At 35.8% G+C, this 26,224-nt stretch overlaps 2 protein-coding genes across 4 annotated transcripts in view; both read left to right on the top strand.

Moving 5' to 3' along the window:
- Window positions 1–1,225: 1,225 nt before the first annotated feature.
- eif4eb (eukaryotic translation initiation factor 4eb) lies at window positions 1,226–11,671 on the top strand. The gene is given in 7 exon segments (NM_001007777.1): window positions 1,226–1,252; window positions 2,176–2,279; window positions 2,701–2,796; window positions 2,889–2,952; window positions 5,557–5,670; window positions 5,777–5,916; window positions 10,675–11,671. Coding segments are annotated over 7 exon segments (651 nt in total). The 5' UTR covers window positions 1,226–1,234; the 3' UTR covers window positions 10,790–11,671.
- Window positions 11,672–18,649: 6,978 nt separating this feature from the next.
- Window positions 18,650–26,224, top strand: part of lingo2b (leucine rich repeat and Ig domain containing 2b) — a 53,286-nt gene continuing 45,711 nt past the window's right edge. Inside the window, exons 1-2 of one of the 3 annotated variants that reach the window (XM_073919707.1) lie at window positions 18,650–18,706; window positions 18,937–19,067. Coding sequence is in view for 1 of the 3 variants with exons in the window: in XM_073919705.1 (XP_073775806.1) it covers window positions 18,983–19,042 (60 nt within the window). In the remaining 2 variants the exon portion in view is untranslated. Of the gene's footprint in view, window positions 19,068–26,224 lie in introns of all 3 variants that reach the window. The other 2 variants (XM_073919705.1, XM_073919708.1) reach the window with 2 other exon arrangements.

The raw sequence follows: 26,224 nt of genomic DNA on the forward strand, positions 1-26,224 counted from the left end.
ATTATTTAACAAATATTTTTGTAGTTTAAGACTTCAAGATTTTAGCCACCATAGTGGCTTATAGTGTTAAATTGTAACACTATAAGGAAGTATTTGTATTTATCAACAGACAGACAATGAACAATGTATAGTATTTATTAATCTTAAAGGAAAATCTATGTATTTGTTGTTAGTTCATGTTAACCTACAGTGCATTAGCTAATGTTAACAAGCACATATTTGGATTTTAATAATACATTAAAAGATGTTGAACTATGAATAAAATGCTGCAAGTATTGTTCATTCTTAGTTCATGTTAGTAAATAATAACTAAAGTTAACTAATGAAACCTTATTTTAAATTGTGACCATTTATATGTGTGTTATAATTTCCTCCAGGGTGAGATGTAACATTATGAAATAAGAATTATGACCAAACAAATGGATTTGAAAGCTTTTAATTCAACAATGAGGTTTTACTGTTCTGTACGTGTCTCTATGTTACAAATTTGAATAAAATGTGCAAATGTGCAGCTTCACTGGCTTAGCCTGGCCTGCTCATATGAGAACATTATAATTACATGTAATTACATGAGAAAAGGGGATGCTTGGTAAACTAAGGCATGTTATTTCACTGTTGTTTAAGTTTTAAGTAGCCCAAGTTAAACCATCAACCGTCTCTACAGTAGGCACCATAGCCATAGGCGCACACAAAAATCATATCACGTTCCTCCAGGATTTAAGTTGCAAAATATATAAGTAACAAAAAAGCAAAAATAAATAAATTAATTAATCAATTATAATAAACGATAAAGGTAATATCCAACAACAACAACAGAAAAGCAGAGCTAAATGGGTTTTAAATGGGGACCATACCAAGAATGTGTGTTTTATAGACGGAAAATGCGGTATAAATCCGTCGATGTCGTTTTTTAGGTTTATGATAAATTAATGTGAGGGTTTTTAACTGCAGACGTTCATCGTTGTGACGTAAAGTCAGATTTCGGATCAAACATCTGTTTCGGGCAGGGATCATTTCAGGATCCAACCGCACACGCACAGCCTGTCCGATTCGACTCAAAAGAATGATTCATTTTCGCATCGGACAGAATCACGTCGTGTTCGAATCCTTTCTGACAGACGTTTTGAAACACAGCCTGTGATTCGCTCTTAGCGCCGCGTCAGCCAATCACAGCGAAGCACTGGAGTGAAGCCTGAACGTCCCTTATGAGGCCTGTGTGAACGACTCACGTAAAATGGCGACGGCGGAGCCGGTGAGTCAATAAACTTCTCAAAGATTATTTTACACATTCAGACCGTTCGCGCAACCCTACAAAACCACCTGATCATAAAAACATGTCTATACTTACTTTTAGACTGTAATGACTTGTAAATGTCACAATTGTAAAACTTTTAAAAAGTTTTTCGGTAAGTTTGAATGGAGTAGCTCAGTTTGACTGAAAGTTGACAAGGCTTGTTCTACTCGCGCAAGGCACTTAATTACTTTTCCAGATGTCTGTTCGCCTCCGCTACCCCATATGCACTTTTTATAATGTTTAATTGGTTTTCTGGAGATAAATGCGCACGTCACAACACACAGCTGTCAAAACTAACTGAAGTGAGCAACACCCAAGTGTAAACGACACCATGCTGGATCAAGCCACGAAAGCTATAACTGATTTATTCAAAACGACTATAATCTTAGATTACATTTCTGTTCGACACATTAAATGCATTCTGTGTTTTCTAAACGGCTGACATTTTAAAGTCCCAATTGGGCTGATAATAATGAATGACTGTAAACACACACACACACACACACACACACACACACACACACACACACAAACAGCTCACTTTAAATTCAGGTTAAGAAAGATTAACATTAGATACAACACAATTACGTTTAACTAGCAGGTACTGCATTGGTCACAGCTGCTGAATCACTTCTGTTTTTGATGTTTGTTTAAATAAATGAGGACAATAAAAGAACAATGCCTAAAGACCTGCTCATCTGTCATTTGTGTGTGTGTGTGTGTGTTTGTGTGCGTGTGTTTGTGTGTGTGTGCGTGCGTGTGATTGCCTAAAGACTTATTTGTCATTGATTTGTGTGCATGCGTTTATGTTCAAACTGGCTGCTTTAGTGTGGACTTGAATGTGATGGATTTGAACTAATATTTGAAATGTTCTTGCGCAGGAAATAAAATCAAATTCTTGTAAGAGTGAAGAGGAGATCTCAGACGAGAGCAATCAGGAGATTGTCAGCCCTGAGAGCTACATCAAACACCCCCTACAGAATAGGTTGGGCAAATGAATGCACTTGCTTTCAGGACACACTTGATGTTATTGGTCATTTTCATTATTGGGATACTTTTTAAATCCAGTCTTAGCTTGTAATCCAAAACCACTGAAGTTAAAGGGATTTCACCCAAAATATAACATTCTACCATCAGTCACTCGTTTACAGTCTTCACTTGAGTTTCTGGTGAATACAAAGAAGATATTTTGAAGAAATTCAAAGTATAATTTTAATTCTTTAGATCCAAATGGTTAAAAAAGTCATAAAGGCTTTTGACCACTCGAAGATAGTTAAATGGCCAGTAAATGTTCATTTTTGGGTCACCTGTCCCCATTAACATTTAATAATATTTTCCTGTAATGTTTTTTAGATTTGTAGATTCTGTAAAATTGCAGATTCATTGTTTTTATTTCCCCTCTAAAGATGGTGTTTATGGTTTTTCAAAAACGACAAGAGCAAAACATGGCAGGCCAACCTCAGACTGATCTCCAAATTTGACACCGTAGAGGATTTTTGGGCGTAAGTATGTTTTCAGACAAGCGTATTTGTATATAAAAAATAATAATTCAGTTCATTTGACAAGTATCTTTGAATTTATAATTTTTTTCTAGGCTTTATAACCACATTCAGCTCTCCAGTAATCTGATGTCAGGATGTGACTACTCGCTTTTTAAGGTAGCCTTTTCTAATAACTTTTGTTTATATATTTGAAGAAAACATTCAGTCAAAAATGAAAAAGTTTCCTTCATTATTAACAGCACTGTGCAATTACTCCCAATTATATACAAAGTATTTCCATGACTTCAAGAACTAATTAATCTTTTGCTAAACCACATAAAAAATATGTTTTTTTTTCACCCATAAATGAAAATGTGCTATTAATATTCTTACCCTTGCATGTTAATTACCAAGCACCATGGTTTTAACTACAAAACTTCTTTATTTTTTAATTGTGAAAAAGGAGGGCTGGGGAGGACTGAGAAGGAATAAATAAACTGCAATTATTTCTTTGAAACCTCACTGACCAAACACTGGAAAATTAGTTGATGTTTACCATATTATCAGATCCAGATGACCATTTTTATATGTATGTAAATTGCTTGAGTTATGGATTAAAATAGTCAGAAAAAAATCCAATTTATTGCTCAGAGTAGGTGCATGTTGTGTCCATTATTATAAAGAACATTCATAAATGTAAATTCATTTATTTACAGTTGAAGTCAGAATTATTAGTCCCTCTGTTTATTTTCCCCCCAGTTTCTGTTTAACAGAGAGAAGATTTTTTTAAATGCATTTCTGAACATAATAGTTTGAATAACTCATCAATAATAACTGATTTCTTTTATCTTTGCCATGATGACAGTACATAATATTTTACTAGATATTTTAAGACACTTCTATACAGCTTAAAGGGACATTTAAAGGCCTAACTAGGTTAATTAGGTTACCTAGGCAGGTTAGGGTAATTAGGAAAGTCATTGTGTAACGATGGTTTGTTCTGTACTGTTAAAAATATATAGCTTAAAGGGGCTAATAATTTTGACCTTAAACTGATTTTAAAAAAAAATTAAACTGCTTTTATTCTAACCGAAACAAAACAAATAAGACTTTCTCCAGAAGAAAAAACTTTACTAGAGATACTGTGAATATTTCCTTTCTCTGTAAACATAATTTGGGAATTATTTAAAAAAGAAAAAAAAATTCAAAGGGGGTTTAATAATTCAGATTTCAACTAAATTTATTTTTTATTTTGCTTATTGATTTAGATATGTTTTTATACATGTTTTCATGTTATCATTTTGATTTTGTTATAAAATGGCAGACAATATGCTTCATAATAACACACAACTGTGAAGGAGTAATAGCCAAGCAACATCTTGCTCTTTCTCGTGAAGCTATAACAGAAGTAACTAAAACTGCAATTCATCAAATTTCCGCTAGACCTAACTCTATAATAGAGCACATTTCTATTGACCTCAATGTTAAGATGGCCAACTTTATAGCAGAAAAAATGGTGATTACAGCCTGGTTCAAAGATCATATAGCTAATTTTACCCTTCATGACAACTGTGAGGGCGGTGAATTATTATTTTTTTAACTCATCTGTTTAAGTTTTATAAAGTTATATTAAGTCTGCATAATTAATGGCATGGCCACTTAAGTGACAACTAGGTCTCGCTGGTCGCCGTCAGTTCACCTCAGCCGATTCTGGCTGATTAGCCGCTGAACACGGTATATACATCATATTTTTGTTTTGTTTCATGTTTCTTTACACAGTCAATAGCCTTTTGGAATCATTTCATACAATTATCAGATAATATGGCATGCGGTGTGCACTTAATAGTGTTCACAAACCATTCAAGGGGCCTCCATTTCCTACGCGAGTGAAATTATTATATGCTTGTATACCATATCTATCAATGTATTTGTTTTATTTAAGATCATTTATCAATTGTCATTTTCTTTAAAACTTGAATGAACTCCAGAATCTAATAGCTTGATAAGCTGTAGGCTCTAGAAAGGTCATCTGAAACAATGTCATACACGTTTATGCCTGAATTTCATAAATAGCCTTGCATTTACTAACAGAATTTATTTGAAGTATTTGGAAGTAGTTAGTGTTTTCCTCCTGTCGAAAAAAACATCATAAGAAGAGCAATTATTAGTGGCGCAATGTATTACAACAGTGTTTTTAAAAGACTAAACACTTTGTAGATAGAGTATACAACCAAGCACAAGTGGTCAGAACACAGACGAGTCACAGTTAATGAAGTAGTAAGCGTTTCTCCCAATGAAAAGCTAATATAAGCAAAATGCTAGCAGGCGTCTGTAGCTCCACTTGCGCTCCATCTCTTTGCCCTTTTTTGGTTACCCCTGGTTGGTGCGATGACACGCAAACAAAATGGTGACGGTGTGCCACTCCTATTTGTAGTTTAATTTGCTCTCTTCAGAAACCTATGCATCACAGATACTACGTCCATATTTTTACACTCTATGATAATATCATAATATTGCTTTTTTATCTCTTTATGGGCATATTTTACTTGCTCGACATGAAAATCTCCAGTGAGATGTAACCAAGAATGGTGGAGATGCTAAGGGTCAGTTGCCGAAAGCTTATTCTTTGTATAATATTGTTATATTTTTTTAAAATATATATATATATTTTTGTTGTTTTATTTTTACTACTTTTTGTTAGTGTGGTTAGAACTTTCTACATAAGTTGTATAGAAACTCTCCAGATTACTGTGGACTTACTGGTTTGTGCTTTGGTTGCAGGATGGTATCGAGCCCATGTGGGAGGATGAGAGGAATAAAAGAGGAGGCCGCTGGCTCATCACTCTCAACAAGCAACAGAGAAAGTATGACCTGGACCGCTTTTGGCTGGAAACTGTAAGAGTTTTGAGTTAGTCACTGAACGCCCCCTCAACATGCACACAATAATTCATGTGCTTCTGCAGCTTTGACTCTGTAACATTCACCTGTGTCAAACCAACAGCTGCTGTGCCTCATCGGCGAGGCCTTTGACGACTACAGCGATGATGTGTGCGGGGCTGTGGTCAATGTCAGAACCAAAGGAGATAAAATCGCCATCTGGACAGCTGACTATGAGAACAGAGAAGCTGTAACGCACATAGGGTGAGACTCTTATTTAGTGTTGGCACATTTTAAACAGCCACGTGATGCTATTCCTAAATGACAATCATGTAGCATATGTTGATTAGACCTTTGGCAGACATTGTGACCGTGGACATTTACATCTACAGTACGTTTGACCCAGAGAGAGCTGTTTTCGTGTAGTTTTACAGCCTTCTCAACAACAACGTATCATTAATACTTTTATAAAAAGTCAGTTTTGCACAGAAATATCGAGATAAGAGTTTTTAGTTCAGATAATGTCTCCGGGAGCAGTCAAAATCAAGCAAATCTCTAAATCTCTAGGTCTTTGGACACCTGCTTTTAAAATGTGTTTGTCTGCTTTAATTTTACACTATTAATTCAGATCATCAGTGTATTACTAAACTGAAGATGTCCGATAATGCTGGGATCTGAATCTCTAATTTGATGGACTGATGTTCTGACTGTCTCGGTTGTCATTTAGTTGCATTTCTGTGAACACTAAGGGCCTGTTTACACCCGGGGCTGGTTGTTTAAAACGTAAGAGTTAAAACGTAGATTAGTTGTGACTTAAAAAGACATCTTAAGCACTAATAAAAAGTTTAGTGTTGCACCATTTGACTTATTTATTCCAACTAAATATTTACGACAAGCTCTCTGTATGACTGTAGAAAAAAAGGTGACGGTTAGATTAGATTACATCGATGAGCTCGTGATGATAAAAGAAGAATCACAAATTCTCACTTCTTTCTTGGCTGTCTGCTCACAGCTTTTTTGAGCATGTCCTGCCAAATCTCACTTTATTTTTCAGTCTGTGACAGACAAGTTTTTTTTAAAAGCAGTGTTTTGTTTGTATACATCAATTAAATATTGATGGCTGTTTTTTTTTTCTTTCAAGTTTAATGTTTAGATTTTGATAACTCGCGTTCACATGCATCCCGTTTAACAATATGCAGACATCTGATTGGGTATTATGTCATTTAAATCAAATATATATTAGTTTATGGAGGGCTTATGACCGACTAACTACATTCTGCCCTAAGGACATGTGGTGCGACTGAAGTACAAACTAGCTAGTAGTTACTTTACATTCCAGTTTAAGTTACAACTTATTTACAGCTGCATCCCTACCTTTGTCACTTCTTGAGTTTTGTTTGATTGAATATCTCGTTTGTGAAAATGGTTCTATTTACAATTGGCCACATAAATATGTCTTCGCTAAACGGGTATAATTCTGATCTTCAAATATGCAAATTTAACTACGTTACTAAAAAGTGTCTAAAGCAGAGATGAAGTTGGCCCTTTGTATCTAAGCATGGGTTGGTATATGATTCTGACTGAATGATAACCTCTTATAAAAATATCACGGTTTCACGGTATTGTGATGACTGCTCTAAAATAAATTATTTTTAAATACTGGGTAAAAAAGAACAGAAACTTTTTTCCCCTTTGAACACAATATTTTTACAATACATATTTCATTTTGAGAAACATTTCAAATATTTTGGAACAGTAAACATGGTCAGGCTAAATTATTTCTTTAGATTTTATTTTTTATTTTTTTGCTGGAGATACTGTTGTACTAAAAAACTAAAATGAAACGTAAAAACAATCTTACATATACCTTAGGAAAGGTGTAACAGATAATTTTGGCGGTTTTAAATCCTTTACTTTATTATTGAGAAGGGTTGGAGAATGCATTTAACAGAGATTCTTATTTCTATTTTAATGTAACCTTTTGTCTGTTGCTAACATGCTAATTAGCTTGCATACTGTTTTTAACCTACTATAAAGTAAGGAAGTATATGATTTCGGAAGCAGTCTTTGACTTTTCCAGTTTTATCAGGAGTGTGTCCCAGACCACATCCCGAAATGGTTTATGTGGTTGGAATCATAACCATCTCAAATGTGTTTCAGAGGGCATTGTTCTTTTTACAATCAGATAGCTATCCAATCTGACAAAAAATGTGACCATGTGTAAACAAACAACCTCTTAATGACAAAGAGAGACAGGAGATCAGACATTACACCTCAATTCAGTCGGAAAGATACCTGCCTAATCTACATTTCACAAACAAACACATGCAATATGTGACACAAGAAATATCATGGGCTTATGTGTGGGAGACTGCATGAGAGCCTACCTTTAAAAACTTGAATCCCCCAAGAATGCGATCGAAGTTTCCTGTGCCCAGAATTGCACTGAAAAAGACAAAAGAAGAATATGAAAGAGGGAATGTTTGCCTGCTGAAGCCATTCTTGCTGATCCTCTGGTGCAGGTCTAGGGCTCTTCTCCATGAACTTTCTCTTGCCCTGTATCCAGGGGTGCCAGTATGATTTTTGGGCCTTCTTGACAGAGTATTGATTTGGTTTCCCTCTGAGAAATCCATCAGATTTTGCCTCTTCTCTGGTCAGACTCCTTGCAGTCATCCTAACCTTGTCTTGCCCTCTCATTGGGTGTTGGCTGTCACTGATGTTTATTTTCCAGACAAAACACATTCGAAAATATGGAAGATATTTAGCCTCCTAAATATCTCACAAGTGTGGGCGATGCATCTGTGCTTTTTCAGTGTTTTTGATAATATACCACAAGAAGATTGTGCAGTGTGTGCTTTGCTTAAGGAGACATGCCAAGTCTACACTTCACTGAATTTTGAAGTGTAGACTTGATTATTATCTTCACTGAATCACAATCATTTGTTCTCAAAATAAGTCAAGTCTCTGGTTTTCAGCAAGTCTTTATTCACCCTTACACTGTTATGGCTTACAAAAGTTCCTTAATTTTATTTCCTAAAAAATGTTTATGGTTTTAAGTACAGAAGGTTGTGGCCTTAACTTGGCAGTTCACCCAAAATAAATTATTCTGTCAGCTTTTACTCACTTTTCACTTGTTCTAAAACTGAATACAGTTTAATTTTTCAGGATATCTGTGGGGTCTTAACAAGTTTTAAAATGTCTTAAATCTCAAAAGCTCAATTTTAGGCCTTAAAAAGTGATAAATCTCCTGAAATATTGTGTTGTAGATGTTAAATTTTAAATTTAATAAATCTTATTTTTCCTTTGTTCATGTATAGCTACCCAATCTGGCCATTAACACCCGTACAATCACCAACAATTGTAATCCCAGTAAAGCTTTTAACTTTTATTAACAATATAATTTTATTACTTTCCTTACTGTCACATTTAATAAAAGTTCTACATTTATTTACTGTTGAAGATACGGACCTGACCTAGATAAATTTATTGTTAAATTATTATTATTATTGTATTATTAAATGTTTTATATTATAATAATTTTTTGATAGGGCAAGTGAAAATCTTTTCCCAAATAGAATATTCAAATAAAATTCATTTTATTCATAATAATCTTAAAAATATCTTTAAAAGTCTTTAATTCTTCTTAGGAAACACCCATACACACTCATACACTACAACCAATTTTAGTTTACCGCATTCACCTGTAGCGCATGTCTGGACTGTGGGGGAAAACTGGAGCATCCAGAGAAAACCCACGCGAACACAGGGAGAACATGCAAACTCCTAACAGAAATGCCAACTGACCCAGCCAGAACTCGAACCAGCGACCTTCTTGCTGTGAGGCAACATTGCTAACCATTGAGCCACTGTGCCACCTTTTAGGTGAACTATTCCTTCAAATGTTGCAAGCACTGCAAAAAAAAAGAATTTCCCTGAATATATTTTTTTCCAATGCAAATATCTTAAAATCTTTAAATAAAGATACATGTACGTATACATATTTTATGAAATGGGAAAAATTCTTGTCTTGTCTGATTCAAATCAATTTCAAATCACAACCACACATACAAGTCTTATAAAAATAGTTTTCGGTTTTAATTAAATTTTTTTCCTTTGTGTTTTCATCACTCTCTCGCTTCATTTTTTTAATCACATTAATCAAGAGTTTTTTGCCATTCAAGTTTTTTGATGTAAATCTGGGGTGCCCAAACTCAGTCCTGGAGGGCCAGTGTCTTGTATAAACTTCGGATTTTTTTTGGTTCTGTATTCAAAGACTGCAGATGTTGGGTATGTAAAAATACAGTTTTAAGTTGTTAAGAATTCAAATTAACAATTCAAATTCAGATTGTTTTGGCACTATTAGCTTATACGTATTTGGGAGACATTCACCCAAAATGCACCTTTGCATCTGAAACGCCAATCCAATGACTGTTAAAGATTAAATAAATAAATAGCAATGCACATGAAATGTCATGAACGACTGGTCATGAAAATTTGGTACACCCAAACGAAATCTGACTGTAAGCTAATTTCTTGATATATCAACTTTAGGTAGAAAGAGACCAAGCTTAAAAACATACTTCATCCAATAACTGAACTTGGAAAAAAATATTTGTAATCACCTTTGGGTGAATTATCCCAATAAATCTATGCTCTAAAGTTCTCAACAATTTAAGATGAAATGTCATATTCTGTTTTTTTTTTTAAATAGCACAATTAAAATGTGAAAAAGTATATACAACATATATAAACATAATTAACCGTGGTTATTAGGTGCTGGAAAAACATACAAATGCACCTTAAAAGTGCTTGAAAGTGCTGGAATTTGAAGTTGGAAAAGGTGTAAGAACCCTGAATATTTTAAATTCAAAGCAGCAATTATGTTTTTTTTACAGAACCTCCTGTCAATTTTATCTTAGAGTATGTTATTCTCAATTCATCCTCAATCATGCAGTTCTCCTATTAATGACTCTGATAATGCTGATCCAGGTTTAATGCGTTTTTGTCTTGTTTGCTTGTCAGGAGGGTGTACAAGGAGCGGTTGGGCGTCCCTATGAACATGACCATCGGCTACCAGTCTCATGCTGATACGGCTACTAAGAGTGGCTCCACTACTAAGAACAAGTTTGTGGTCTGAATCTCTTTAAGGGCCTGAATCTCTCTCTCTCTTTCTCTCTTTCTGTCCATTTTTGTCTATTTCTCTCTGCCTCTTAAAACCAAAGCAACACAAACAGACTGGACTCAAACTGCTACGAAACCCCCGCAAGCACACATATTTTTCCCCCAAAAGCCCTGCACAGACACACTCCTGGACTTCAGCTTGCACAAACAATGAGGACTCCAGCACAGACAAAATTCGAAAAGGAAACCGTTTGTCTGCTGCTTGTTACATTCACACATATTTGATAAGTTTTACTCTTGCATTATGCCACACTACATGTCCAGTCATTCACACATCACTACACAGTTTCCCTGAGAAGAAGAAAGTATACATAAAAAAAAGACATGTTCAATGTTTACCCCTGGAAAATCTTGTTCAGTGTTTGTAAAGTATTTAAGATTTTTTGTTTTGTTTTTGAAAGAAATTGTCAGTTTATTTAATGGCAGAGGAAAGAAAACGTCTGTGTTCTTTTATCCAGCAGTTTTGCTGCTTTAGTGCCTAATGAACATAAATGTTTTAATTTATTCAGATTAATCCTCAACATTTCATCAAGACGCTATTTGGCTATTGAATGCATGTAATCAAGTTAATCTTTACAGAGCCGCATTACATCTTTAAGCATTGACTTGATTAAATTTGAGGGCTTGCAATTCAAGATAAGTGTTTTTTGTTAATATTGTGAATTTTTGATGCCTCGTAAGTTTACATTCCTTGTTAGAATAGTAGACTGGGACTTTTTTTTTTTTTTTGCAGTGCTGTAACAGATGAATTGTGCTTGTCTGAATGTGATTTGGCTCTTCAAAGAGATCAGCATTATCAAATAGGCCCTGAAAATAAAATAGATTTATGTTGATTCAACTTCACTGAAAAGGGGAAAAAGCGTCTCTGTATTCATCGGTTTCATGTGTATTCGTGCGTTGCAGGATGTTAAGGGGCTTTTAATTATTCATCGCAACATCAAATCTCACTAAAGTAGATCACAGAGGAAGCATAAAACACTTCACTGAGACTAACCAGGAATACACACTATTAGTGTTATTATGGGCAGTAAAGCTTTATATGTAGAGGCTTTGGCGTTTTTCAGATGGAATTTGTTCAACTTCAAATACTTGTCTTTTACACTTTGCTTTACAGATCATTTCTGCCTTATTTTATACGAAATGCAACATTCAGATGTGAAAACTCAATTGGATCAACTCAAACTCAATCAAATTGTTTGATAAGAGACGTGAAGCTCTTTGTTTGCAGACTTTCTGGTTGGAGGTTTGCAGTATGAGCTCGCAGTCACTATTTTCTAAATCCAGTGTCACTATCTGTCTTTTTAACTGAATTCCCAGAGCTTCAATTAAGTTTATTATAGTATCTCGCTGTAGACTTTGAACAGTGCTGTACTATAATATTGCACCAGAATGTCATCTGATACTGGCTGCTAGGCCAAGGACTAGGGGTTACAAAGAGAATAAATAATTATTTATTAGCGAGGACTTTGTACAGAATCAAACGGGTTCAAACTGAGGTTTTCCATTTACCTCAAGATCAGCAGATCGATACAGGCTTTTTAGGAGTTCTATGCTTTTTTTGTTTTGTTTAATAGGTCTCTTATGCTCACCCATGGCTCTTATCCATTTACAGCATTCATTAATCACAAAAATACAGTCAAATGTTTATTTGTCATTTTGATATGCTAATTTGTTGCACAAGAAATACACCCACCGACCACTTTATTAGGTACACCGGTCCAACTGCTCATTAACGCAAATTTCTAATCAGCCAATCACATGGCAGAAACTCATGGCATTTAGGCATGTAGACATGGTCAGAATGAGAAAGAAAGTTGATTTGAGTGATTTTGAAAGTAGCATGGTTGTTGGTGCCTGACGGGCTGGTCTGAACGCACAACATGTTGAACCTTGAGGCAGATGGGCTACAGCAGCAGCAAACCACACCAGGTGCCACTCCTGTCAGCTAAGAACAGGAAACTGAGGCTACAATTCGCACAGGCTCACAAAAAATTGGACAATAGAAGATTGGAAAAAACGTTGCCCTGTTTGATGAGGCTTGCTTTCTGCTGCAACATTCGGATAGTAGGCTCAGAATTTGGCATCAGCAACATGAAAGCATGGATCCATCCTGCCTTGTATCAATGGTTCAGGCTGGAGGTGGGGGTGTAATGGTGTGGGGGATATTTGCTTGGCAAACTTTGGGCACATTAGTACCAATTGAGCTTGAGTATTGTTGCTGACCATGTCCATCTCTTTTTCTGAGTGTACAAGTCTTCTAATGGCTTCCTCCAGCAGGACAGTGCACCATGTCATAAAGTGCAAATCATCTCAGACTGATTTCTTGAACATGACAATGAGTTCCATTGTACTGAAATGGCCTCTACAGTCACCAGAACTCAATCCAATAGAGCACCTTTTGGGATGTGGTGGAACAGGAGATTTGCATCATGGATGTGCAGTCCCTCTTCCATCATGTCAATATGGACCAAAATCTCTGCAATATTTCCAGTACCTTGTTGAATCTATGCCATGAAGTATTAAGGCAGCTCTGAAGGCAAAAGGGGGTCCAACCCGGTACTAGTAAGGTGTACCTAATAAAGTGGCCGGTGAGTGTATTTATTAATGTTGAAAACAACTTATGTTTAAAGATTATTAGTGAATTGAAAGATCAGAAGAGCAGAATTTATTAAAAATGTCTGATTAATCAATGTAAATATTCTTGCTTTGTTCAAGCAATTCATTTATTACTTTAACAAAATATAACTGACAACCACAGTATTTTTTCTCCCTTTTTAACCAACCCCTGTTTACTACAGCAGCGTCAGATGGATTGCAATGCCATTTTTATCCTTGCTGACATGCATAACCTTGCCAGGAACTGTTACTGATGTCTTCATCAAACATTTAAGCTTAAATCTGTCTTGAGTATATAGACAGTGTAAACATCCTGCAAAGACACGGTTCACTGATCTGCCCTAATCTACATGTTTTAGTCAAGCTGTGAGAGCATGTTTAACTGTAGGCCATATTTGACGTCATTATCATGATGTGAGAAGTGTGTGCTGATAATGCATTATAATTTATTTGGTAACACTTCACAAAAAGTCTCATTTGTTGAAAGGCTTCAGTGGTTCAACTGTGATCATGACCCTCCCAGAACACTTGTGTGTGCCGAAAGCAGTAAAACTGTAAAAAAAGACTGTGTTTGCCAATGCCTTCTGTGTCAGATTAGGGTGTGCGTTTACTATCTATGGGCAATATGGCACTTTGTAGTTCCATGATTCTGATTCATTTTCTGAACATTGAACATCTTGTGACCGTTGCTGTATATGGAGGATAAGAGAGCTCTCAGATTTCATTTAAAATATCTTGATTTGATTTTTGGATGATGATTGAATGTCTCTGCAGAACTGAAGGACAGAACCGTTTTGTTTTTGTTTTTTTATTGCATGACTCTCTTAAACATATTCTAAACCTCTATTTCCACATCTTATAGTGAAAATGAGCAAAATTATCAAAAATTCCTGAAGTAAACAAAAGTTTACCAAAATTAAACCAAATTAAAACTTTTAATTATTCTGACCAACTGTTATTTGCTGAAAAAAAGACAATATTTATGTATGAAATTGAAAATAAACTTCAAACAGACCTTTAATGAAAATAATAAATATTAAAAATTTGCTCAAACGTATACCTAACAAATCTAGAGAAACTAAGAACTTTTAAGTTGTGTAATTTTTTCCGTAGCTTTTAGGGCTGACAAAAAAACGTATATATCCTGATTTAAGGGGTTGGACAATGAAACTAAAATGCCTGGTTTTATGCTACAATAATTCATTAGTATGGTGTAGGGCACAGGTGTCAAACTCAGTTAAAAAATGGCCGCAGCTCTGCACAGTTTAGTTCCAACCCTAATTAAACACACCTGATCAAACTAATTGAGTCCTTTAGGCTTGTTTGAAACCTACAGGTAAGTGTGTTGGAGCAGGGTTGGAACTGTGCAGGGCTTCGGCCCTCCTGGAATTGAGTTTGACGCCCCTGGTGTAGGGCCTCATTTTGCTGCCAATATATCATCAATTAGTCTTGGGAATGACCGATTTAAGTCCTACACAGTGGCCAGAGGGATTTCGGGCCATTTTGCTTGCAGAAGAGACACTAAGTGATACTAGTGAAGAAAAACCTTTCTTGAGTCGATTCTCTAAAACAACCCAAAGTAGCTCAATAATAGTTAGGTCTGGTTACTGTGCAGGCCATGGGAGATGTTCAACTTCACTATCAAATTTATCAAGCCACTTCGTCACCAGTCTTAGACCCAGTCATAGTTCTATTTTTATACCTCTACCCCTTCCCCTTGGCCCTTGAAACAGTGTGAAGGGGAAGGGCTTCAAAATTTACCCCTAAGAAATGGGACAGCGCTAGAGCACCTACACACATCATCATATGTCATCGCGATCTCTTGCTTCATATAAGATCGACGATGGTGAATGCTGTAGTTTAATCCAGTTGCTTTATTTTTTGGTATTTATCTTCAGGAAATCACTGAAGGCATATATCATATTATCATAACAATATAATTTGTCAATAAGCTCGTAACTGTACTGTGCATTTATACAGTGGCCATATTCATCTAAACACACGAAAACAACATTAACATTATAGCAGACGCTGTAAAAAGCTTATTCCCAGTCACTAGACTTTTCTGACAGCGTATTCGAGTGTCATCAAGTGACAGAATACTGTAGTATTACTATACAAGTTGTACTGTAGTATTACTATACAAGAGTTATGATTATGGATTATAGCAAAAATTATAGCCAAATTAGCGGTTCTTATTTTAGCAGTTTTTTAAAAGCATGACCGTAAAACATGAACGCAGTTTTGAATGTATTAAAACATATGTTTGTTGTAAAAATTCGGAATGTCAAAAATACTAATTTGTCCATCTCTTTAATTGAATGTGCAGCCATTGTAGCTGGTGTAATTTTCTTACCCTTTGGTTTCGAGTGTGGTCCTGAAAAATCTCTGTTTCAAGGGGTATCTAGCCCTTCCCCTTAGCCCTATGCCTTCTAGCTAAAGAGAATTGGGACACCCCTACCCCTTTACATGAGCGCGCAAAACGAGGGGTAGGCATAAGGGGAAAGGATTGGGCCTTACTGTGTGAATTGGTGCATTATCATCCTGATAAACGGCACCGCCTACAGGAAACAATGTTTGAACCATTGGGTGCACATGGTCCTTCAGAATAGTTCGGTAGTCCTTGGCAATGATGTGCCTATCTAACACAAGTATTGTGCATGGGAATTTCATGATATTGCAGCTCAAACCATCATTGACCCACACCCATGCTTCAGTCTGGGCATGCAACATTCTGGGTGGTATGCTTCTTTGAGGCTTCTCCACACCATAACTCTCTGGGGTGTGGGAACAACAGTGAAGGTGAACAATACATGTTTCACGTTGTCCACAGACCAAGATTTTTGCTGCTGGCAGCATTGAAACTGACGTTTGGCATTGCTACGAGTGACCAAAGGTTTGGCTATAGCAGCCTGTCCATGTAAATTGACCCTGTGGAGCTCCCGACAAACAGTTTTGGTGGAAACAGGAGAGTTTGCTGTTATTTATGTTTCTGTCTGCATTCCTGTAATTGCATGGAGTATTGCGCTCATATAAATGATGAAAAAGTATTACAGTAAACAATGTAACTTGCGGAACCCCGGTTTAAACGCTACACTCAAAAAAGACTTTTGCTGCTTGATCAGACTAATTAATTAAAATAAGTTGACAACTTAATTCTAAAGGTTTTTTGATTTTGATTTATTTATTTGCGATCAAAAATATCATACATAAAATATCATTAACAAAAAATTAATTTCAACATGGTCGAAAATGGAGCGGGATAAAGCACAAGCTTATTATTTTCCCACCCCATTACCACATACTTCATTCGTCTATTACTTAAACTTTTTTCTTCTTTTACTCTCTCTAATCTCTTTTTTACATGAGACATATTTTATCCTTTTGGCATCTTTGACATATTATATGTTTAAATCCATTTGTACCTTTACATTTTGTAACACAGACCCAAAGAAAAAAAACAACAGTACTGCAAATAGCCATTAATTAAAGTTTCATCCTTTTTCTCATTTTATCCTTTTTCAATCACCTTCACCATCATATTCCTTTAAAAATACATATTTATACAGCTTTTTAAACTGATTATTATGCCGACATTGTTTGAGGGTCTGATCTAGACTGTTCCATAATTTCACACCACAGACAGACATACACAAACTTTTTAAAGTTGTCCTTGTTTTCATCCTCCTAAAATGTACTGTAGTTCTTCTCTCGGGTTATATCCCCCTTGTCTTTCTTCAAAAGACATTTGTATACATTTTGGATGTAATTTATTCCTAGCTTTAAACATAAATTGTGCTTTTTAAAATTTAACCAAATCATTGAATTTAAGTATCTTTAAAGTAAAAAATAAAGGATTTGTATGCTCCAAATACCCCACACCTTCTATCAGTCTGATTACTTTTTTTCTGCATTACACTTACAGATTGTTAATTAGATTTAAATGTATTCCCTCAAATTTCAACACAATAACTCATAAATGGCAACATAAGTGTGTTATATAATATATACACTGATATATTGTCCAGGATAAACCTTGCTGTATACACTATTGCTACAGTTTTGACTAATTTCGATATCACATTATTTATTTGCGGTTTCCAACTAATTTTATGATCCAATACAACACCAAGAAACTTAATTGCATATACTCTTCCTATAACTTTATTGTCAATATGTAAATTTATAGTATGACTACTTTTTAATTTCCCAAATATCATAACCTTTATTTTACTTATATTTAATGACAATTTGTTTACGCCAAACCATAATTTCAATGTATTAATTTCTGTTTTAATCAACTCAATTAGTTTTGGTAAATCGTCCAAACAACTTAATTGTTGTTAAGAGACAGCTTAACTACAATTAATTTGAGACAACTTAATTTTTTTATGTTCAATCCACTTAAATTTGTAAAAACTATTAAGTTACATTACTTGATTTTTGTTGGGACAACATGAAGGGATTGTGTAGAACCCAGCTTTTTTTTTTTTAACATTGTAGAACAAAATATGAAACGATAGACTTTTTATATTGTCCATACGATTCATATTGTCATATTGCACAGCCCTATCTGTATGTATTAGAATATACAGCCCTTTAGTTTAAAGTTACCAGTCTAAAAACCGCTTCTCTTTTATGGTGTTCTTTCATCTTTTGTTTTGCATTTACATTTTGCGTTTAGTCTTTCCAATGGCTGATTATCTGTCATCTCGTTTCAGCACACTTTCATAAAAATGGCAAAAAAAAGCAACAACGTGGGATGGCTCTCAACAAAAACCCAACTAAATAACTGCAAAATTAATTTACTGACAGCCCTAAAGAGTATCCCGGAGCTTATTTATTGGCTTGCATCCAGGGTCACCAATCATGGCCGCAGATGTCGATAGTTTTTAATCTCATCTTGATGTCTGCAGGATGTGTTTTTGCTCCTGGACAGCAGGATAATGAGATGACGCTCTGATGTGTGTGTGTGTGTGTGTGTTTTTATTTTTTTGAAGCGTCCCTCTCATCACACACCTCCAGCTTCTTTAATGAGAGACCCCCAAATCAGCCTTACTGACCCTCACAAAACTCTTAATGAGGAGCTCGCAGTTTGTTCACCAATTACCGGTCTTGAGCAGATGGAGATGCGCGCTGTTGAAATCTTAATTTGGATTCTGTTTTGCATGTAGTCTGAATGCTTGTTATGTGTTCATAGATGCATCCGTGGAGATGAAAAGCCGGGGTCTGCGGAAATGGAGGACTCATTCGAAAGGCAAGCTAATAGCAGTCAGACCTCTGAACTGTGATGGGCAGTGAGGGTATATTACACAACCACTCCAAAAAGAGGGGGGGGGGGGGGGGGGGGGAGAGCCACTAGGCATATCTTTGACATTAAACCCCATCCGACCTCTGAATACCATAGTATAAATGGTTATTCACTAGGCAGGATGCTCTAAGGCTAAGTCATGTCTTATTACTTTACATGTTTGTTCTTGCCTCGAGCTACCAGAAAGCATGAAAGCTTCTTCATTGTTACTGCAATCCTGGCATGTGGCTTGGGGTTTTTGCCAAACATTTTCAGTGGATTTCTACAGTTGATGGCTGGGATGTGAGTATACGATGCATATTTAAAGGTAATATCTAAACTGTATTATCTAATTTCAATTTAAATTTTTTATTGAATCACTTTTTGAGTTAGCATCAAGTACATGAGATTGCATATGAAATATAATCGAGGGTGTATGTCTTTGATATTGTAATTTGTGGCCTTTCTGCTCCTTTAAGTAATGCTTTTTAATATCCCTGCAGTTTCAAATTAATTTTTAAAAATATACATATTTCATGTCTCTTAATTAATAGGAACTCATTAAAAAATGCAAAAGTAATTATTTAAAAAAAAATGGCTACATGCATTTTTGAATGGTTTTACATTATATACATGTATGTACGTAAATACACTTAATTCAAAGGAAGCATACATATATACAGTATATGTTTATATGTATATACACTCACCGGCCACTTTATTAGGTAAACTGGTCCAACTACTTGTTAACGCAAATTTCTAATCAGCCAATCACATGGCAGCAACTCAAAGCATTTAGGCAAGTAGACATGGTCAAGACCAGTTGGTGGAATGAACTCCCTAACTGCATCAGAACGGCAAAGTCACTCGCTATTTTCAAGAAACGACTAAAAACTCAATTATTTAGTCTCCACTTCACTTCCTAATCTGCAATTGCCTCTCTGGATATACCACTAACTGTACCCCAAAAAAAAAAATAATAATAATTACTAATACTTTCCTTCTTAGACTCTACAGACCTGAAACTTGCCTATAGCACTTATTCATTGTTGCTCTTATAGTTGTGTAAATTGCTTTCTTGTCCTCATTTGTAAGTCGCTTTGGATAAAAGCGTCTGCTAAATGTAAATGTAAATGTAAGATGATCTGCTGCAGTTCAAACAGAGCATCAGAATGGAGAAGAAAGGGGATTTAAGTGACTTTGTACGTGGCATGGTTGGTGGTGCCAAACGGGCTGGTCTGAGTATTTCAGAAACTGCCGATCTACTGGGAACCATCTCTAGAGTTTACAGAGAAAAAGAGTGAAAATATCCAGTGAGCAGCAGTTCTGTGGGTGCAAATGCCATGTTGATGCCACAGAACAGAGGAGAGTGGCCAGACTGGTTTGAGCTGATAGAAAGGCAACAGTAACTCACATAACCACTCATTACAACCGAGGTATGCAGAAGAGCATCTCTGAACACACAACTGTCGAACAGATGGTCTACAGCAGCAAAAGACCATGCCGGGTGCCACTCCTGTCAGCAAAAAAAAAAAAAAGGGAAACTGAGGCGACAATTCGCACAGGCTAACCAAAAATGGACAATAGAAGATTGGAAAAACGTTGCCTGGTCTGATGAGTCTCGATTTCTGCTGCAACATTCTAATGGTAAGGTCAAAATTTGACATCAATAACATGAAAGCATGGATCCATTCTGCCTTGTATCACCGGTTCAGGCTGGTGGTGGTGGTGTAAAGGTGTGAGGGATATTTTCTTGGCACACTTTAGGCCCATTAGTACCAATTGTGCACCATGTGAACGCCACAGCCTACCTAATTATTTTTGCTGACTATGTCCATCCCTTTATAACCACAGTGTATACATCTTCCAGCTACATGGCTACTTCCAGCAGGATAATGCGTCATGTCATAAAGCGTAAATCATCTCAGACTGGTTTCTTGAACATGAAAATGAGTATACTGTACTCAAAAGGCCTCCACAGTCACCAGGCCTCAACCCAGAAGAGGTGGTGTGTGTTGTAACGGGAGGATGTGCAGCCGACAAATCTGCAGCAAACGTGATAGCGTGATGCTATCAGGCCAATATAGACCAAAATCTCAGGAATATTTCCAGTACCTTGTTGAATCTATTCCACGAAGGATTAAGGCAGTTCTGAAGGTAAAAGTGGGTCCAACCCGGTACTAGTAAGGTTCAACTAATATATATATATATATATATATATATATATATATATATATATATATATATATATATATATATATATATATATATATATATATATATATATGTACAAAAATGTTATGACTTTTCTTTTTTCAAATATAAACAAATGTGTGATCATGCTAAATTTTGGACAACTTTTTGTTGACAAATGTGTAGTTTTTATAAAGACTACATAACATTAAGGAATGATTGTCCAATTACACTTTTGTTGTTTAGAAGCTTTTTTTTCCTTTGACAAGTTTGTTTACAGTAAGTTTTTATTTTACAAATATTTTTATCCAGCAAGCATGCATTCAATTGATATCAAAATTGAGAGTGGATATTTACATTCTTACATTTTTTAATATCAAAAATTTTATTTCTAATAAATGTTCAATCTTGATAATATTCATTAATTCATTTTCCTTCGGCTTAGTCTCTTTATTAACTCAGGGTTGCCAAAGCGGAATGAACCACCAACTACTCCAGCATATGTATTATGTAGTGGATGCCCTTCCAGAAGCAAACCCAGCACTGGGAAACACCTATACACTCTTGCATTTACACACATACACTATATAACTAATTTTAATGTATTCAATTGACTTATAGCGCATGTCATAGGACTGTTGGAGAAACCAGAGCACCAGGAGGAAACATGCAAACTCCACACATTAGCGGCAACTGACCCAGCCAGGGCTCGAATCAGCAACCTTCTTGCTGTAAGGCAACAGTGCTTACCACTGAGCCACCATGTCGTAATATTTACATACTATTATGTGTCGTAAATAATAACAACAAGTAATATTTATTTATTTGATTGCTGATTTTAACAGTTAAAACAACAACACATCCAAACAGATTATATATTCTATCAACTCAGCAAGACAAACAGAGAAACATTAAATAAAAAAGACACAGGGAAATTGTGTGTGTGTGTGTGTGTGTGTGTGTGTGTGTGTGTGTGTGTATATAAATATATATATATATATATATATATATATATATATATATATATATATATATATATATATACACACATACACACACACACACACACACATAAAGAATTACAGTTTAGCAATAGTACGACAGAGTGAGGTAATATTTCAACCTTTCCATGCTAAGATCGGTAAGCAAATGATATCTTGAACAACTTGAATGGTTTGTTCTTTAATGCAGTATAGGGAATAAGGCATTTGACTATATAATACTTAGTTTTAGAATCTACTTTTCATAAGAAATTACATTTTAAAACATAAAAAATAACTATATTTCTCTATATTCATTATAGTCAGGTTGTTATACTGGTGGTATGAAATTACATGCTGAGATACTTATCATGACTTACACAATTATGCACTTTTCTGTGCATAATTTTCATCAGCCAATGACCTAAATCTGAAAATAATTTACTTCAACATCCTTTGGGAAGGAAGATTGTAAGATACAGATCTCTGAATATTATGATTAATGGCCACAAGATGGAGACTCAACCTTCATTTTGTCTCTGCCAATTAATCAAGAGCTTCAGTCTGACTTTTCTGCTTGTTTGATGAAATCATATTTTGTCATGGCCTTTACGTGCCTGTTGCAAATTAACAGCACAATAGCTCGCAGTAAAAGAAACATTAAACTACATGCGGAAAACGCAATACTTCTTAGCTATGAATGCTATTGCTGTTTACAAACGTCGCATAAATCACAGGCCGGGTCTCCCGCCGAAGGCTGATTCATGTGCAGATTTGTATCTATTTGCCTTGTTCTTTAGATTTATATTTGTACAGGCCAATAATTATTCCATTTTCTAAAACGTCTCGCTCAATATCCGAGCACAGCGTGACCCCTAAATGCTTTCCTGGCTGTTATTAGACTGCTGACAGATGAGTTTCTATTTCTTTTATGAGGCAAGGGGTGAGAAACCGAATTGTCCGCGTGTCGGAAACGGCGCTCTGTCACACACACTGTTAAGTGTGTTTGAGTGGATAGGATTGCTCGTGGCAGGAGTCCCTTGAGGGCTGGTTTTGATGTGCTCGGATGGTTTCCAATAGCAACCGACTGGCCAGTGAGCGGCTACATATGGAGTGTGTGTGTGTGTGAGTCGGGATGTGCTTTGTTCACACTTAAACTCTGACACACGATTCTCATTGGCGCTTCCTTTTTGCACGCTTGATGTGTGAAGAGGCATTAATGAATGCATTTCACTCCGGGCTCCTTTTCTTCACGTCAGAAAAAAAAGAGTTGGGGTTTCTCCGCTTCTCAGTTTGTGGCTTTCAAACAAGTGATCAAACATGCAAAGAAACATCAAAGCGTCTCCTGCATAATTAAAATAGTTGCTTTCTATTTTTTCTCCATTTGTTTACTTTGAAATGTTTCATTTTTTATTCATTAAGAAGAAATAAAACAATGTCGCTTCAAATGCTGTCAGATCAGAATTTCGATTAGTCACGAGTCGTCTGTCTGTTAGGGAATATGCAGGGTGGCAGTGATTCATAACCTTAATCATGACGTGTAATTTCTGCATTATAAGCAGAGCAAACAGCCCAACAAACCATAATTTTGTTATTGTTTTTCAGTCAGGTCTCTTAAAAGCATCCCAACAAGCAAGTAATCATATCCCAACCATGTGCTATTGGTTCAACCTAAAGTTTCAGTACTCTATAACTAGAAAAAGAGAGCGTTTTATGAAATTTGTGGAGAGATTAATGTTCTACCCAGCAGTTGCAGTGCTAAATATATTAGTGTCTTACCAGTCTGTGATTCTTATAAGAACATTTTTCCAAGCTTGTAAAAAAAAAAAAAAACTACAGCCAGTCAAAAAATGAAAAACAACAACAACAACAAAAAAAAAAGTCATGAAAAAGCTGATTCTTTTCTGTTAAACATTGGGTTGGGCATCGTTTGGGGTTATTTTGATACTGGTGATTAATTGATACCTTTAATATGATACTGACGCCAAAACGGTGCCTGAACCGATTCTTTTGAGCCACAAAATTATTGTGGATGACTCTAGAAAAATCTTTTATTTGATAAAAAAAAAACATTTTAATTGAACAATTTAGTTACAGTTTAAAGTAAACATCAATTCATCTTTTATGCATTTGATTTACATTCATATATTTCTTCTGATCATTTGTTAGCATGAATTTAAGATTTGCATTATGCAATTAACATTACATAGCTTACTACTAACCTGTGAAAAGGCTGTCATCAAAATCAGGGAACACGTTGGGTTGGGGCTTGTAACTATGTTTACAAGGAAGGACATCATTATCGATAATCAAATTATTTTCCTTAATCTGAATAAGACATTAATTAAGGTGTTTACATGAGTTGCTTTTAGAATGTTCCTTTTATGATCCTGTTTTACACGTTATAGTGCATAGTTCAGTTAAGGTCATTGCGTTACTGCGCTATCCATGTTTCCTTTGGAGTTTCATATAATTTTAGGTGTTTCATTTTCAATTTCTCGACTTTAACTGCAGTTCGGCAGCAACATAGTGTTCATGCCCTGTGACAAACTGAGTTATTGAAATATTTTTTAATGAAACTTGATTCCTGCACACCGAATGGAAAGAAAAAACCTCAGCATTTCGTAACTCAGGTGTCTGTAGTCCTTTAAGATAATCACAAATTATTGTTTACATGGTAGACTCTTAACCAGAGTATTGTTCATTCATTTTTTTTTTGGCTTAGTCCCTTTATTAATCTGTGGTCGCCAGAGCGGAATGAACCGCCAACTTAAACAGCACATGTTTTATGAAGCGGATGCCCTTCCAGCTGCAACCCATCACTGGGAAACACTCATACACTCTCATTCACACACATACACTAGGGACAGTTTAGCTTACCAATTCACCTGAACCGCAAGTCTTTGGACTTGTGGGGAAACCGGAGCACCCAGAGGAAACCCATGCGAACGCGGGGAGAGCATGCAAACTCCACACAGAAATACCAACTGACCCAGCCGAGGCTCGAACCAGCGACCTTCTTGCTGTGAGGTGACAGCACTACCTACTGCACCACCGCGTCGTATTGGAGTCCATGTAAACATGCTCAGTGAAAGTGCCAGCTGTGAAAGACAGTGCAGTCCTCTGCCTTTGTTTCCATGTACCCTCATATGCTGCATTAAGTTTGAGTTTTTTTACAAACAACTTTTGTAAAGGATCTGTTTGACGTTGCTGTCACAATCCTTACTTGTAAAATATAGCTATACTCTAGAATGCTTACTTTAAGTAAATTTAATGATTGCGATCATGTGTGTTGATGAATCTGAAGAGAGTCGCTAACTGAATTCGCTTTACTGCATGTGTTGTCTATGTGCATGTGTTCCCCAAGCAACAAGAATAAACGGAGACGGTGTCTATATCCTTCAAAGTTGTTTAGAATGAAATATTTAGAGATGGTGTGACACAATGCGTACCTATGTGTGCCTTTGATATACCACTTGATGGTTCTTACGTCCTTGTTGCAGCACCAGTGCCACCGGAATTAGGCACCGAAATTCATATGCTGATTCGGTCTGGTGCATACCAGTTACAAAGGGTTTTGGCAACCAACCCTAAACAATTTAGCAAAATGCAATGGAAGATTATTTTGTGAGTTGGAACGATTGTTTCTGTTCATTATTTAACAACGTGCTGATTCAAAAGATCCAGTCAAGAGTGAGTCTTCAGTTACTGATTCCCTGATCCAAATGATCAAGTCAGAGTGAGTCTCCAGTTAACTGGAAGTTATTTAACTGATTATTATCGGATTCAAATGATCTGGTCAGAGCAATTCATCAGTTAACGTTTTACTGATTCAAATGATCCATCAAATAGAGTCTTCAGTTAATGACTCAGTGATTCAAATGATCTTGTCAGAGCAAGTCATCAGTTAACGCCAGATTATTGATTCTAATGATCCATCAAGGAGAGTCTTCAGCTAATGACTCACTGATTCAAATGATCTGGTCAGAGCAATTCATCAGTTAACATTTTACTGATTCAAGTGATCCATCAAATAGAGTCTTCTGTTAATGACTCAGTGATTCAAATGATCTGGTCAGAGCAAGTCACTAGTTAACGCCAGTTTATTGATTCAAATGATCTATCAAAGAGAGTCTTCAGTTAATAACTCACTGATTCAAATGATCTGGTAAGAGCAAGTCATCAGTTAACGTTTTACAGATTCAAATGATCCATCAAATAGAGTCTTCAGTTAATGACTCACTGATTCAAACGATCTGCTCAGTGCAAGTCACCAGTTAACGTTTTACTGATTCAAATGATACATCAAGTA

Source organism: Danio rerio, chromosome 13 (genome assembly GCF_049306965.1).
Source record: "Danio rerio strain Tuebingen ecotype United States chromosome 13, GRCz12tu, whole genome shotgun sequence".
NCBI classification, from domain to species: Eukaryota; Metazoa; Chordata; class Actinopteri; order Cypriniformes; family Danionidae; genus Danio; species Danio rerio.